General features: G+C 32.3%; 1 protein-coding gene across 1 annotated transcript; it reads left to right on the top strand.

Moving 5' to 3' along the window:
- Window positions 1-5,143: 5,143 nt before the first annotated feature.
- Window positions 5,144-5,998, top strand: LOC112529582 (ethylene-responsive transcription factor ERF061-like). Its single transcript, XM_025140906.1, has one exon. It carries the CDS (start codon window positions 5,144-5,146, stop codon window positions 5,996-5,998), a length of 855 nt encoding a protein of 284 aa, XP_024996674.1.
- Window positions 5,999-16,312: the final 10,314 nt, after the last annotated feature.

The raw sequence follows: 16,312 nt of genomic DNA, 5'->3' as shown, positions 1-16,312 counted from the left end.
CGATGAACACGGGATGAACACTGGAGGTAGACGATGAACATTGGATGAACACTGGAGGTACACGATGAACACGAGAGAAAATAGGGTTGGATGACCTTTTTGGTAATTTTACATCTATAAGCAAAATTTGCCAAACACTAAAAAACAACTTATCAGCTTATTGCAGTTTGGTACCGCTATAAGCTAATCCAAACACTTTTTACAAAACTCCAGTTTGATACCGCATAAGTTAATAAGCACTTTTACAAAAAAAACATAAGTTGTTTTAAATAAGCTTACCCAAACACCCCCTAAGAGCATTAAATGAAATGCGACTTGGCTTCCAAATAAAAAAGCACATGTGTTTTTCCCATAAGTTGGAAAATGGGTGTGGGTCCCATTCATATAAAATTGGGGATTTTTTTAGGATTTGAATTGATTTTTCTAATTAAAAAACATAAATATAAATTATATGAAAAAATAATCTACTTTAATTTGATTCATATTTTGGGAAATGTATTTTTAAAACTTTTATTTTGCTACCTAATATGTAAAATTTTAAACATTTAAGTACTTCGATAACCGATTGAAGCATTAACCTGTTACCATGTTGATGTGACAAGTGATTTGACTTACCTTTTGAACTGGAAACAATTCCTGAATAGATTGAAGATACAGTATAATATGATTGGGACCCGATACTCAAAGGAGATTGCATTACGATTTTATGGACCCTCAGAACCAAATATTTATCATCCAGTTTTTTGGTAATACCTTCCGTGTTTAATGTCCAAAACAACGTTTAATCATTAGAACTTATTGCCAATTAATTAATTTAATCGTAGAAGTCAAATAAAAATATTGTATACGAAATAAAAGATTCGTATGGATACGAATACGAACACAGCAGAAGCAGCAACCATCGCTTCTTATTTGTTAAAATGAAACTTCCAATGATATAAGAATTGTATGTACCATTTTAATAGTATAGCGCAGTTAAATAAAGATAATGGCATGCAACTGTTCTAGCAGTGCCAGTGACGGATCCAGAAATTTTATAAACTGGGGTCCCGTGGAAATCAACAGTAGAAATCAGTCATTCGAGATTTCCATCTTTGATTTCTTGAATCTAATTTCATGACCGTTAATCGGCTGGAAAGAGAATATCATGCCTTGAAAATCGAGATAGTCGAATTTTGAAGAACAATAGAAATTAGATTGAGTTGTTGGAATGTTAGCGTTAACTGGTTCACGATTTGCATTCAGTATTCAACACTACTAAGCATTGGACATGTTTTTATAGTTAAAACTCAGTTGTCCAATTCCTAAATTATTAAACCCAAAACTAGTAATAGATGACAACTTGATGCCCCTTTAAGCTTTGATATCCTGTGCGACCGCACGGGCTGCACGTGGCCAGGGCCGGCCCTGCCCGTGGAAAGTTCTACTGGAGGGGAGTGAAGATAAGTTCAGAAGGCGTATAGCATTCTGAGCTTCGGTTCACTTCAGAAATGCCAAACTTGGATTTAGAAGACAAGTTGCCTTTTAAACTTTTGTGTGGTAAGCATTGGTCTTGTTTATTATTTGATAGTTGTTTTTATCTTCAAATAAATACTTAGGGGCTGTTTGACAATTGCTGAATGGTTTGATACAAAATGATTAAGTAGTCATAATGAGACTCTTATAATATAGTTTAAAATGAAATATAATTGTTTGGTAATTATTCAGAATGAAATTATGATACTGAATGGTTAAGGGAGGCCCAAAATACAAAATCATTCAAAGAGTTTTAGAGACATACTTTTTTTGTCAAAACAAGATTTAACTTTTAACGATTCAGAGACTGCCTCTTAATAAAATTATTAAGAGATAAACAAACAACCCTTTAATCATCTCAAATGAACTCTTGAATTACTATTTATCTTCAGCGTTTTCGATTTCATTTTGACATAAAAAAACATATTATTTATTTATTTTTTATTTTTTTTTAAAAAGAAAAAAATACTAAAAAAAAATAAAAACTAAAATATTTATTTATTTATTTGCGTTTTTTATGTTGACTAAAATTTTGTATCTCACTTTTCCCATTGAATGAGAAAAGCATGGGTTTTGATTGATGTGGTCCACGTGGAGACTGAAATGTGATTGGACGAAATTACCCATGTATTTATTAACGATTTAATATAATGAGAAATACTCGTACTCTTTTCGTTTCAAAATAAATGTTCATGATTGAAAAATACAGTAATTAATTTTACATCTAATAATTAATGATAAATTAGAAAAGTATTCATTTATTTTGAAGTGACTGTTTATTTGCAGCTTAATTAGGCTTATTGGTATATTTGGCTTATTCGCACATCTCATTTGGGTTGTTTACTTACGGCTTATTTGTACAGAACATGGCTTAATAGCACAAATAGAAATGATGTGTTGTTCACATTCGGCCACAAAAATGACACCCCTACCCCTTATTTAAAGCACCACATCCTTCCCATATGAGACACCCTATCTTCGGTCTCTTTATGATTTTTTTTATGTTCAAATAATTAATAATGGAGCGTAAATCAGTTATTTATGTTATTCAAACTGTTGATTCAGATAAAAAAAAGTAAACAACAACACCTATTTATCTAGACAGACAAATTTATCCGTACAAGACTTAATAAAAAATTAGGTAAACAACCCCTAAAATAGAAATATGAACAGTTATTAAGGTAGTATAATTTGGAGTAAACTATAAATTTGGTTCTTGTGGTTTGTCGAAAATATCACTTTTCGTCCCTAAAATTTCGAAACTAATAAGATGGCTATCGTGTTTTGCGAAAACGTTCGGATTTTGGTCTCTCCCTCTAACAGTCGTTAACAAATTCTGTTAAATGGGGAGCATTCTTTTGTCGTTTTATCGATTTTTTTTTGTTTTTATCCAATCAAAATCCATTTTTTGGTTTTGGTCCATTCGGTTTTTGATTGTGTAAAAGACTAAAAAAATCGGTTAAAGGACGAAAATGTTTCTTATTTAACGGAACTTTTGAAGATCGTTAAAGTTAGGGATCAAATCCTAACGTTTTTTTCATACTACAATGGTTATCTTGTAATTTCGAAACAGAAAGGATGAAAAGCGGTACATTTCCTAACGTTCAGGTTGTCTTTGAAATAACGTTTCACTGTGTGTTGAACGAGACAAGTTCAGTTGATTGAATTTTTATAAGAAGTATATAAAAAAGGCTGTAAATATAATATAAATATCGTCATGGTAATTCACGTACTTCAAAGCGATATACAAGGTCATTTTGATCATAAAATAGAAAAACTTGAAAGTTATGGGTCGTTTATCAAACACTTACTCGGTAAAGTGCTTACTGGTAAAATTTAATATTATCATTTACTTATCGGGTAAGATTTTAGTCCACCAAAACGGCATCGTATGCAACAATTTACCCAACAAATGCTTACCGTGGTAAGAGTCGTCGTCCTCACTTACCGGGTAAGACTTTTGGTTCTTGTCTCGCTCTTACCCTGTTAGTTACATTAATTAAGGGGAAAAATTCTTCAATACATTAAATAGGAATTAACTCAAACTTAGGTTTTATTTTCATGCATTTTGCCTTTTTCTTATTTTTTCCGTTATTTGAACTCGTGAAAGCAAAACATAATAACATCTCCAACAAATTATCTAAAAATGATAAAATTGAGATTTTGAAAAAAAAATTTGCTTCAATAAATTCTCCAAAATTGAGAAAGCATAGACAGCTTTTCCATTTTGAAGGTTGTAATGTTATTTATATTATTAAAATATTTCAATACAAACCACAAGGGTGGTGTCTAATTGGTTTGAGTTTGGGCTTCAAATGTCAAAAATGCATGAAGATCTCAGGTTCAAATTCAAGGAGAAAAAAAAATTCTTTTGTGACCACGAAAGTTCAAATACGGTGACTCTGGGCTACCAGCAAAGCAGATGGTCGCCCTGAGATTAGTCGGCTGGCATAACGGGCTGGATATCCAGATTAATCAAATATATATACACACACACACACACACACACACACACTTATATACATACTAGAAGGGTATTCGCGCAATGTAGCAAGATACATCTTGATTTTAATATTTTATTTTATTATTTATCTTAGTCGATGTTATAATACGGTCTTATGTGATTTTGAAAAAAACAATGATGTTTTTATTTTTGAATAAAATATAAATTTGAAAATATCATAAAAATTTGAAAAAAAATATTTATCAATTATCAAATTAACTATTTAAAATTCTTATTTTTTGTTTATTTGTTTATTTTTTTATTATAATTTAATTTAGGTTCAATAACTAACTAATTTATACTTTTGTTTAATAATTTAATTTTCTTATAAATATAATAGTTAGTTATTTTGTTAGAACCCGATAATTATCCTAATTATATTTTAGATTTTTATATATTTTAAAATAAAATATTTATCCTCTATTTGATTTGTTTATCCGCAATTAATTATACGAATTCAAATATGAAGCTTTAATAGTTGTACTTATGCATAATTACTAGTAACCTTGAATTTTAAGTAATATATGCATCAATATACAGTACTTCATGCATAAAAATGGTTTTTTAGAGTTTTTGTTAAATGTTTTATAATATAGTATATATATATATATATATATATATATAATACAATCAATAAAATATATTTCCGTCTCTAAACATTTAATTTCAAGAATTATCATTGGTAGGAAGAATAAAAAATCATTTCTCTTTCCTAAGTAATAAATTTTTGGAGAATTTCCTAAATTTGGAGATTTTCATCATCTCTCTTCTAATTTCTCAATTTTCGCAAAGAATTTGAAAAATCAGTAGAAGCAAAAATATTCAAAATCTCCATTTTAGAGAATCTGTTAAAAATGCTCTTGGTAATCCACAACTTGAGGCTTATATGAAAACTCACTAACCTCATTTTCTATCGAATTGGGACCCATTGTTACGCAATTAATGTTGTAATCTCCAAAATAAAAAATCTATTAAACATGAATATAGAGACACATATTGCTTATAAATACATAAATACCCCTTGATTCACACACCAACTGTTGCTGCTTGCTAACTTGCACCAAATCACATTTCTGTTCTTCCCCCCTGTTTCTCAAAAAATTTCCCCCAATTTTTTTCAAAATCATGAACGAATGCAATCCAAATTCCTTCGATCGAAATACCAACAACGATAGATTTCGATCTTCATTCCCTAATTTCATCTTCACAGGTATGAATTCCAACAATTTGGATTCAATTTTCTCGAATCGTTCATCATCGTCATCATTGGCGATCCCTGATCTTCAAGAACAATCTGGTTCTTCAGTTTACCTGAAACAGATAGATCGATTCTTCAAGTTATCTGGAAATTTGGACTCGAAATCGCAAATAACTACAAACCCAGTTGGATTTCGTCACTATTTGATCAATCCTAACAAGAAAAAGAAGCTGTATCGGGGCGTAAGGCAGCGGCATTGGGGGAAATGGGTGGCGGAGATCCGATTGCCGCATAATCGGATGAGGGTGTGGTTGGGAACTTACGAGACCGCGGAGATGGCGGCGTTTGCTTATGATCGGGCGGCGTATAAGATTCGTGGGGAACATGCTCGTCTGAATTTTCAAGATTCGGCGGCTGTGGTGGGGTTGATCGGAGATTGGCGGAGGTTGAATGCTTTGAAGACAGCGGTGGATGATAAGATTCACGCGATTTATCAGAAGGTGATGAAAGAGAAAGGTAAGAAAAGGGAGGTGAGAGAGAGGGTTCCGGCGGCGGTTTATGGTGGTGGTGGTGGTGAGAATTTTGGCGGGAGTAATACGGGGTGGTTGGAGGATGGGTTTTTGAAGGGAGAGAATTCCACGAGTTCTTTTCCCGACAACTTGCCGCTGATTGCCGCCACCACAACGACGGTGGCGGCAGAGGACGTGGTGTTAGATGGTTGTTCGTTGGCGGGAATGCCTTCTTATGATCCCGATTTGATATGGGAAGTACTTGCGGGCTAGACGTGTAGTCATTTGTAGATTATTTAAAGTTGGCTGTTTTTATCTACACTATATTATAAAACGACATTTAGTTTTTTATTTATTTGAAAATTTGAATTTATCATAATTCAGTTTCAGATTTATGACTAAATTCAAGTAAAAAGTTGATTATTGAAAACCATAACTGATTTCACACGAAACCAGTCTTCAAGAATACCAATATGAGTGGACATTTTTTTGGCTCAATCAATGGCTGAAACTAGCTGAGGAGTTGGGATGGAACCAATTATCTGTTTTGTATTTGGACAAAGTCATCATATACTTTTGTCAAACGTTTACCGGGTTAGTGTTTACCGCAAAAAAGAAAAAAAAAAAAAAAAGCAGTTCAATTCATCAGTGAACATAGGTAGATTAATAGAGAACTAGTACTTGATAACTAGAAGTTTTGTGACGAAAGTCGAGAAACAATAAATTGTCGAGTTAACTGGATTTAATAATAGACGTCTGTTGATATTTCAACCTTCATTTATTTGCCTACACACACCCTTAACTTAAAGCCTCAGTTTTGGGATTTTCGAATTCCTGTCGTTAAAACACGTCACTTCAGCACAAATTTGGTCCCCTCATCATACATGGATTTGTATAGGAAAAAAGATCTGGATATCCAACCCGCTATGCGAGTTGACTAATCACAGGATGACCACCTACTTTGCAGATAGCCTTGAGTCGCCGCATTTGAACCTACGTGGCCACAAAGGGTTTTTTTATTCCTACTTTGATTTGAACCTGTAACCTCATGATACCTTTGAAGCCAAACTCAAACCAATCAGACACCACCCTTGTGGTTTGATATGATATAAGCCTTTCACACATGTGTCAATGTCTGTGGTTGTTTTCTTTGGTGAGTTTGAATCGTCGAGTTCTCACATACCAACGTCGATAGATATACAAATATTTTGATGGTTGCATTTAATGCAATCTTGTATGCAACGTGCAAATGCTTTAAGTACGTAGATAATAATTAATAATTCATGCGGTTTAAAAACTTTCTTCACGAAAATAATTAATTATCATTTTTAATAAAAGTACAGATAGAAAACAATAGAATTGAATTAAACAGCAACCCGTCAGTGCTGCTCGTGTTGGTAATTCGTCTTGGATGTTTTGTCGTTGGTGCCTAAGGTCTGTCGATGATGGCGACCCTCAGGGATAGTCGTCAAAGAACGGTCAGTAATAACTTTATCTACAAAAGTACAGACTTTCAACGATGGATTTCATCTGTACGGATGGATCTTATCCATCTTGAAAACCTTTACAATTGTAGTGTGGTCGAACGTGTAAGTTGTGTCAAAAAAGTGAGCACGAATTTCTTCTAAGTGTTTCGTATCATATACATTTTGTTAGGACTGATCCCCGATCTTTAACAAAAAAAAAAATAACACTTAAGGGCCGTTTACCAAATACTTACCCGATAAGTGATTACCTGTAAAATTTAACACTATTATTTACTTAACAGGTAAGATTTTAATCAACCAAAACAACATCGCATGCAACAATTTACCCGGTAAGCGCTTACCGTGATAAGAGTCGTCTCCCTCACTTACCGGGTAAGACTCTTGGTCTTTGTCTAACTCTTATCGGGTAAGATTCTTGCCCCTTACCATATTCATCCGGTGAAGTAATGTAACTTAGTAAACGCTATCCTAGATAAGCGTTTGGTAAACGACCCCTTAATTTGTAATTTGTGTATTAGAAGTTATACATTTGATGGTAAATCAAAACAATCTTATGTTTTTCTTTAATGTGAACGCTACCAAAATCTTTTAACAAATTGTAGTTTTAGATGATAATATTCACATGTGTTTTGGCTGAATGAGAAGATGTTGCATTTAATTTTAGGGTTTATTTGGTTTGCAAGATTTGGAGGGATATGATATTTAATTCTGTTATGATCCAATGAGTAGGGCTGTAAACGGATCGAACGTTCAACGAATCGTTCGGCGGGAAGTTCGTTTATTTAAATGAACGAACATGAACAATTTTTTTCTGTTCATTTAGTTAAACGAACGAACATGAACAAGAGTCTCGTTGGTTCAGTTGTGTTCGTGAACATTCGTTCATTTATATTCGTTCGTTTATGTTCGTTCGTTAACACACGAAAACACCTGATTTCTAAACGAACGAACACAAACATAAATATTTTCGTTCATTTACCGTTCATGTTCGTTCGTTATTCGGTTAAATTAAACGGACGAACATAAACAAACCTTTGTTCGTGTTCGTTCGATTCGTTTACAGCCCTACCAATGAGTTCAATGAAATTCAATAAACATTGAATTCAGAAATTCTATAGTTTAGTTGGTATTTCACAAGATTCATAGAATTTGCTTATAATAATATTTTATAATATGTTAAAAACATTAATTTTGTAATAATCAATTAATAAAAGGTAATTTAATTATTTTCATAATTATTTATCATTTATTTTTATAAATTATTCATAAAAAACGAAATTAACCCCGTTCTAAATCTTACAGACTAAACATAACAAAAAATTTGTATCCTTTCAATTCCAAACCCATCTATGGAATTCATGTCCTAAAAAATATTCTGTCGAACGAAATGTACGTTTTGCCAGAACTTGCATTTAACCCAACTTCGAAATTTTTGCTTGTAGTTAAAAGGTCGTTATCGTCATTGGCGGATTCACAACAAAGGGGCAGGGGGCACATGCCCCCAACAAACCCCAAGAGTAGGTTCAGAACAAATAAAAGTTAGCCTTAATTCTAATTCTTGTTATCCAATTTAGAACTCTTACTTGAAGGAGTCATTATTTGATCAATTAAACTCTAATTCCTCTAACTTCTGAGTGTCAACCCGTTAAAATTCATTTTATTTCTCTTGTTTTGTTTGCTATAATACTAATGAATAAGTTATATTTTTATTCAATTAAAGTGGACTTTTAAGACGAAAACCGAATAACCCAAAATCGTATTGGTTTGGAAGAGTTATTCGGTTTCAGATTTTTTTTTTTGGCATTCTTAACGGGTGCCCCCAAAATAATAAAAGTTTTTGGATCCACCACTGGTTATCGTTCAATACATTTTATATGTCTTTATCAACATATGTGAAATTATAACCGTACTAAAAATGAAATATTGGTTAGCAGATTTTCAACGTTGATTGTGGCTTAACAAAAACAAACGAAAAAAAATGTTAAGTCACACATTAACATAACTTAGCAATGTTATTCAGCTATATATGACATCCTTTGAAACATCTTAAAACAAATGTTTTTGTTATATCAATTTTTAGTACTTGAACATGATTTTTATTTTCGTTAACGTACTTTCGAAACTTTTATTTTGGTACTTAAAATGTAAAGTTTTAAACATTTAAGTACCCCGAGTAACCGGTTGAAGCATTAATTGGTTACTATGCTGATGTGGCGAGTGATGTGGTATCCAACTTAGTATTATTTGTTGTTATTCAACCCAATTTCATCCCATCACTCGCCACATCAACCGGTTACCCGGATACTTAAATGTTTAAAATTTTACATCTTAAGTACCAAAATGAAAGTTCTGAAAGCACGTTACCCAAAATAAGAATCAGGTTAAAGTACGTTGTTTTTTCATGCAATTTGTCCTAGGCTAAAACTATAAAGTAAACCTAAAACCTTCCTACAAATTTGAGAAAACGTCTAGAATTTTCATCTCTTGGAAAACTAATATCGCTTATCGATATCAATTATCTTGTCGGTCGAGCATAACAAAGACCAGAAATATTATACAGTTAAAGGCATAACGAGGATCGAGAGTCTTACTCGGTAAGTGAAGGAAATTACTTGGTGCTTACCGGGTTTAAAATGCTTACCAACAATACGCTTTTAATTATTGAGAATGTTACATGATAAGTAAACGAGGATAATTTCTCCTACCGATAAGCATTTGATAAACGACCCTTGGTTTATTATCACTTCCCATATCATAAGTATCACCCAAATCACCATCTAAACTCTTATTTCTATAATGATTCATATTTTATCAAGAAAAACACATAATCAATAATTTTTTCATGACTGTAAGCATTATAGAGTGAATAATTGGAGTAATTATGTATTTATAGAACTTTAAAAGAAATAAAAAAAACATATTACTAACAATTTGAGTTTTTGGAAAAATATTGATAACATTAAATATAAATTATTATTAACTATTAGAAGTTTACTTATGTAATGCAGCGAAATACATCTTCATTTTAATGTTTCGTTTTATTTTTTTGTCTTTGTTGATATAATACGGTTTATGTGGTTTTAAAAAAAATTATTTTTGAATAAAAATAAATTTGAAGATATCATAAAATTTTGAAAAAATATATCGATATTAATATCAAATTAAATATTTAAAAGTTTTCGTTTTTTGTACAATTTCTTTTTATGCGATTTTTTTATTATAATTTAATTTAGGTCTAATAACGAATTAATTTTATACTTGATTTAACAATATAATTTTTATAAAGATAATGATTATCTTAATTTTATCTTAGATTTTTTATATTTAAAATAAGATGTTTATCATGTATTTGATTATGATTATCTGCAATTAGTCATACGAATTCAAAAATAGAGCTTTAATAAGTTGTAATTACATACAATTAATTGTCATCTTAAATTTTAAGTAATATGCATTAATAAACAGTATTTCATGCATAAAGAATGGTTTTTAATTTTTTTGTTAAATACTTTATAATATAGTATAGATAAACACCATACTAAATGCATCATCAACATAGGCCTTGTATCAACCGTTGTAGGTAGGGGAAAGTGTAAACCAACTGAGACTAGTCGAGTATTAGGTTATTTGAGTTCGGCTCGAAAAAATGGTATCATGTTCGAGCTCGAATAACTTTTTCAAAGTACTATCTCATATATTTTTTTGATTTATTGAGCTCAAGCTCTTTATTGATCAACTCATTTATTGGTTTAAGATCAATAATAATTATAATTTTATCGTATGATTTATGAACATATGAGCATGCTTGGCTCGATAAAGTGTACGCTCGAATGTTTTGGCATACCCAAAAAAATTTAATCGAGTTACCGAACGATCCGAGTCGAACATTATTGTTACGAAGCTCGACTCGTTAATTGTTGTATTCGAGGTCGACTGGAACTCTAGAATTATTAAGCTCGAGCTCGAGTAACTCTTTAAAAGCTCGAATCCTTTACATCCCTACTTACAGGTAAGGATCAAGAAACTTACTTCTTCAACGAAACAACCTCATACACTGGCCGTTTACTGAACATATATTTTGGTAAGCGCTTACCTGTTCAATTATCATATCAGATGAACATAAACAATGACCAATAATCTTACCCGCTAAAAAGGAAGACAATGATAAAAAAATTTACCTAATAATTGAGGGTGATGATTCTTACCCAGTAAACGCTTACCGGATACAAACGCTTATCATTAATCCATTTTGATGGCACATAATGTTACCCTATAAAGTAAGCAAGAATAGTGACTCTTGCTGGTAAGCGTTTATCCAATAAGTGTTTAGTAAACAACCTCTTAACTAAAATCACTTATAAAACATCAATTTTCCATTTGATTAAACAAAACATATCTTTTTTTCTATTAACCTGGATATCCAACCCACTATGCGAGCCGACTAATTACAGGGCGATCATCTGCTTTGCAGATAGCTCGAAGTCACCGTATTTGAACCTCTATGACCACAAGGAAATTTTTATTCCTCATTGAATTTGAACCTAAGACCTTCTAATACTTTTGCTCTTTATAACCAAGCTCAAACCAATGCAAAATAGGAAGAGAGATGTTAAGTGGGCATTGGGCCCAACCAACCTAAAGCCTATTTTAGTCTTTTAGCTCCTAACTTTTTCAATTATGGCATCAAACATGCTTATAAAATTAAAGTCGATAAAAAGGTGAAAAATTAAAGACAAAATTATTTTAAAACATTAAATTTTGTTTTGCGGTGATTAAGGAAGGGAAAACACCAACAATCACCGGACCAGAAAATATGGACCCCATGTAATTAATTGAATAAATAATACAAAAATAAAAGCTAAAATAAGTTTTTTATTTATTTATTACTAGTTGTGTACCCATGTAATGTGACGGGAGCCGTGAATTTTAACGATTTTGAAGTTTCACTAGTTTTATTGGAGAAGATTTAATGATGATATAAGTTATATTTGGTCTTTACATATTAATACAATTTGAATAAATAAGATTGATGGTTTCAATTACAGTCTATAATCTATCGATGAAAAAAATTTGTATGACAGTTTAAAATCTAATATATTTAAAATCCAACATATTTAAACGACTTCACAAATGTGTTTGATTTACATCAAGAGCAAAAAATCAAGAGAGCGAGACCGAGAGTTCTAGAGCAATTGAATGAGAGATCTTTTAATAACTCATGGTGAATATCAGTTTGAATCTCACCTTGGGGAAACGAGAGAAGACATAGAGGTATGAGAAGGTGAAGATATGAGTGAAATGTGTCAAAAATATCTTGAGAACATGAAAAGAAAAAATAATAATGTGCATTGTTAACTTGTACTATATGTTATTTTAATCATAGATTAAGAGATTTTAAAATTGAATGCATAAAGTAGTAGTACTTAATGCATTATAAGTTGTTTTTAAGACTTTGTACATAAATGTATAGTACTTTATGCATTAAAAATCGTTTTTAAGACTTTTGACAAATCTGGTTTATAAGATGATAAAGATGATAGATTTTTAATTTTTTTACATGAAAAAGAGTATGAAAAATATATTTTATTATATTTTCATCAATAATAATCTTTAAAATTAGATATTTAAAAATAAAATAAAAATATTTTATTAAATATATGAATAATACAATATAAGAAACTTTGGAATTTAATATATTTGTTTTGAGAATTTTGAAACTTAGTTTTTCATTAAGAAGAAATTTCAGAAAATCTATTGAATAATGTTAGGCCCTAACATTAAAAAATTTAAAAGAGTAAAGTTCAATTTTAATTGTTTTCAACGAATATCATCCCTCAACCTTAAAAACGAACGGGTCGGGTTCGGGCCGGGTATTGGTATCCCCGTCCCCGAAATTGATAGCTAAAACCGTCCCCGTAACCGTCCCGATCCCCGTCGGGGATCTTGGGGATCCCCATCGGGTCCCCGCGGTTTCCCCGATCCCCGTTGGGGAACTCGTTAAGGGTAAAAATTCTCTTTTTCATCGTTGGTTATAACCGAACCCGAACCCGAAACCGATATGAAAAAAATTACAATATGTTAATTTTTACAATTAAAAGTAAATTACAATTTTTTAAAGATCTAAGTTTAAATGTCTTAAACATAATTGAACCAATTACAAACAATGTATTAGATTATAATATAAAAATTAAAACAAAAATTCGAACATCATATAACTAAAATCACGGTTTTTGACAAATAAACTAGACTTTTCGTGAGCTTTATTTGGGTTGTTGAGGTAAAGTGGATAATTTTTTTAAAATTTTAATGTTACTTTTCTTAAAGATATTATATATATATACATATCGGGCCGGGCCGGTGATCACCGTCCCCGCCCCCGTCCCTGTTAAAATCCCCGAATTCGTCCCCGATCCCGGCCCGAAAGTTTCGGTTTTCGGTTTTCACCGTCGGTTTCGGTTTTTTTTGCCATCCCTAAAACGAAGATTTGGTCCCTTCATTCTGTCAAATCCTAATGGTTTTGGTCCCTCTGTCTAACGGTTGTTAACTTCTTTCGTTAAGTCAAATTAAATGTATGAATATTTTAGTCATTTTCTTGATTTCATATTAAAATTAAATACATAACGTAATCCCAAATCGTAAAACAACTAAAGTACCCCTCATTTAATGAGACGTAACGGTGCAAGTTAATCGCTGTTAGATAGAGGAACCAAACACCATTGAAAATTAACAAACATAAAGGGTCAAATCCAAGTTTTTAATGTTTAAGAATGAAATCTATTGAAAATTACAAACGTTAGGGACCAAAATTAAACTTTATTGTTTCAAATATTCGGAGATCTTTCATGGACTCCACTATGCAAATCACCTTGTAGCATGAATTTGTAGTTCTATAAAACGCTTTCAAACTAGAATTATGGACCAAGAGATTTTAGCCAATACCTTCAATTTTTCAACCTTTTTGCATAAGAATATTCCTGTCGAATGAAGGAAAATCACTTGCTTTGATCCATAAACTTGTAGGTGGTCGTCATGGGATTAGTCGGCTCGCATAGCGGGTTGAATATTCAGGTTAATGAAAAAAAAGACTTTTAACCTGCAAACTCAATGAACAAAAAACACAAAACCATTAATCTTTTAAGGCATGTTACTTAGCTTTTTTTGGTTTAAAGCAATCCTTATTAAAATGTAAAAGAATGGACCAATCATGATTTAATTCTTTTTGTCAAATGTTCAAATATTTTTAATTGAGAGATGAAAAGGTGCATGTTCTGTTAATAACCTAAAATTGATTAAGAAGTTGTAGGGGTGGAGGTGCACCAACAACACGACACATAACATATTCATCAAAAATATGAAAGTGTGATCCATTATGAATGTTGTAACATAGTTACCGTGATTCATCACACTACAAGAAAAAGAGGCAACACAACGGGAAAATGTGTAGTTGAAGCAAATCCCTAACAAATTAGCAACGGATCCGTTGTAGTTGTAAATTAGTGACAGATCGGTCCGTTATAAATTATTGGTCGCTAATGCCCAGTTTTATTGTGGTGTCGTGAATGTATGATTCATTATCTATATACTGTATTATAAAACATTTGACAAAAACTCTTAAAAACCATTTATTATACATAAAGTACTGTTTATTGATACATGTTACTTAAAATTCAATTTCTATAATGAATATTCATCATACACAGGCTACAAATGTTTCCATATTTCTAATCAATTTTGAGTTCTCACTGGACGAGCAAATTCCATTAACATCTCTCCAATTGTCTGTGGATCTAAGATGCTAACATGTGCAATGTGATATGATTTGGGAACAGGAAATAATACAGCTGGAATTGATTAGCTTATAGAAGTATCATAATCCTTTCACGACATAAACATTTTGATTGAATAAAATTAATTAGCTAAATATGCTACTACTTCTCGTACGGATGAATTAAACTTGAATACAGAAAACATGTAAAACGACATGATTGAAAACTGCTTAGCGAACAGTTTATGTAGATACATTACTTGATTCGTCGATCGATCGATCGAACTAATATCCATCAGTCAAAAGTATGCTCCAAAAATTTGCGGATACGTTTCATGTAACCGGCTTCATGCTCTCTCTTTTTCTCCTTATGTTGACGCACAGCACTCTTCACCTTCTCATGATCGAAAACATGTTTCGAAACGGATCTGTCATTGTTACCGTGGTGGAGGTGGAGGTGATGGTGGTGGAGGTGGTGACGGTGTCCGTAATCATGCTTCACCTTCATCCTCTTCGACGGAGCTCGGTGGTGGAAAGTTTCAACATCAACATTATCGGTTTCACCGGAATGAATCACTTCGTCTCCGTGCGAGATCTCCGACCGAGGTATCGCGAATGGATTTACGAAATGACGGTCAGGACGACGGTGTACGGAACGGAGCGGAACCCTAGGTTCATCGAAGAAATGACGGTTGATCGCATGGAATCTAGCGAAATCCGAATGCGGCGTTAAATCAACTCTAAACATCCGAGCCTTTTCCGTCTCCGGTTCCGTTACATCAGACTCCGATTTCGGAATCTCACTCGGAAGAACAATATTTGAATCGCCGGTGACGGCAGGTTGAGTTTCCGGCAGAGACTTGATGATCGTGTTAGATGCATCGTCAGTGGTATGTACAAGCGGCAAATCGGCGGACGGAGATGGATCGAAGGAGATACGAGCGGTGGCTCCGGCGAAAAATAAGACGGTGAAAAGGGAGAAGGCGGCGAAATTGTGGTCCATGGTGATGTGGATATGAAAATGGATATTGGTGTGTGCTTAATTTTAAAGGAGGGAGGTGTGTGATAACGGGCAGCGGGTGTTTCGGAGCGCATTGCACGTGATTGGATTTTGGTGAGGATGGAATTTGAGTGCCGTTGGAACTGTTTGGATGAGAAAAACGACAAAAAAAAAATTGAAAAAACCTCCCGCATTGAAATTCTTATTTTATTTATTTGAGTGAACTCTAAAAATTAGAAATTTAAAGTATCTTCTTATAATATAATAAAATATATCTTAATTTTAATATTTTATTATATTATTTATTTATGTTGATATAATATGATTTTTAGTAA

Source organism: Cynara cardunculus (assembly GCF_001531365.2).
Source record: "Cynara cardunculus var. scolymus isolate 2C chromosome LG 16, CcrdV1, whole genome shotgun sequence".
Taxonomy (NCBI): Eukaryota; Viridiplantae; Streptophyta; class Magnoliopsida; order Asterales; family Asteraceae; genus Cynara; species Cynara cardunculus.
This window is presented reverse-complemented; position numbering and strand designations above follow the sequence as displayed.

Bases quoted from the DNA above. Each gene is read 5' to 3' on its own strand.
- LOC112529582 (XM_025140906.1), top strand. From the start codon at position 5,144: ATGAACGAATGCAATCCAAATTCCTTCGATCGAAATACCAACAACGAT.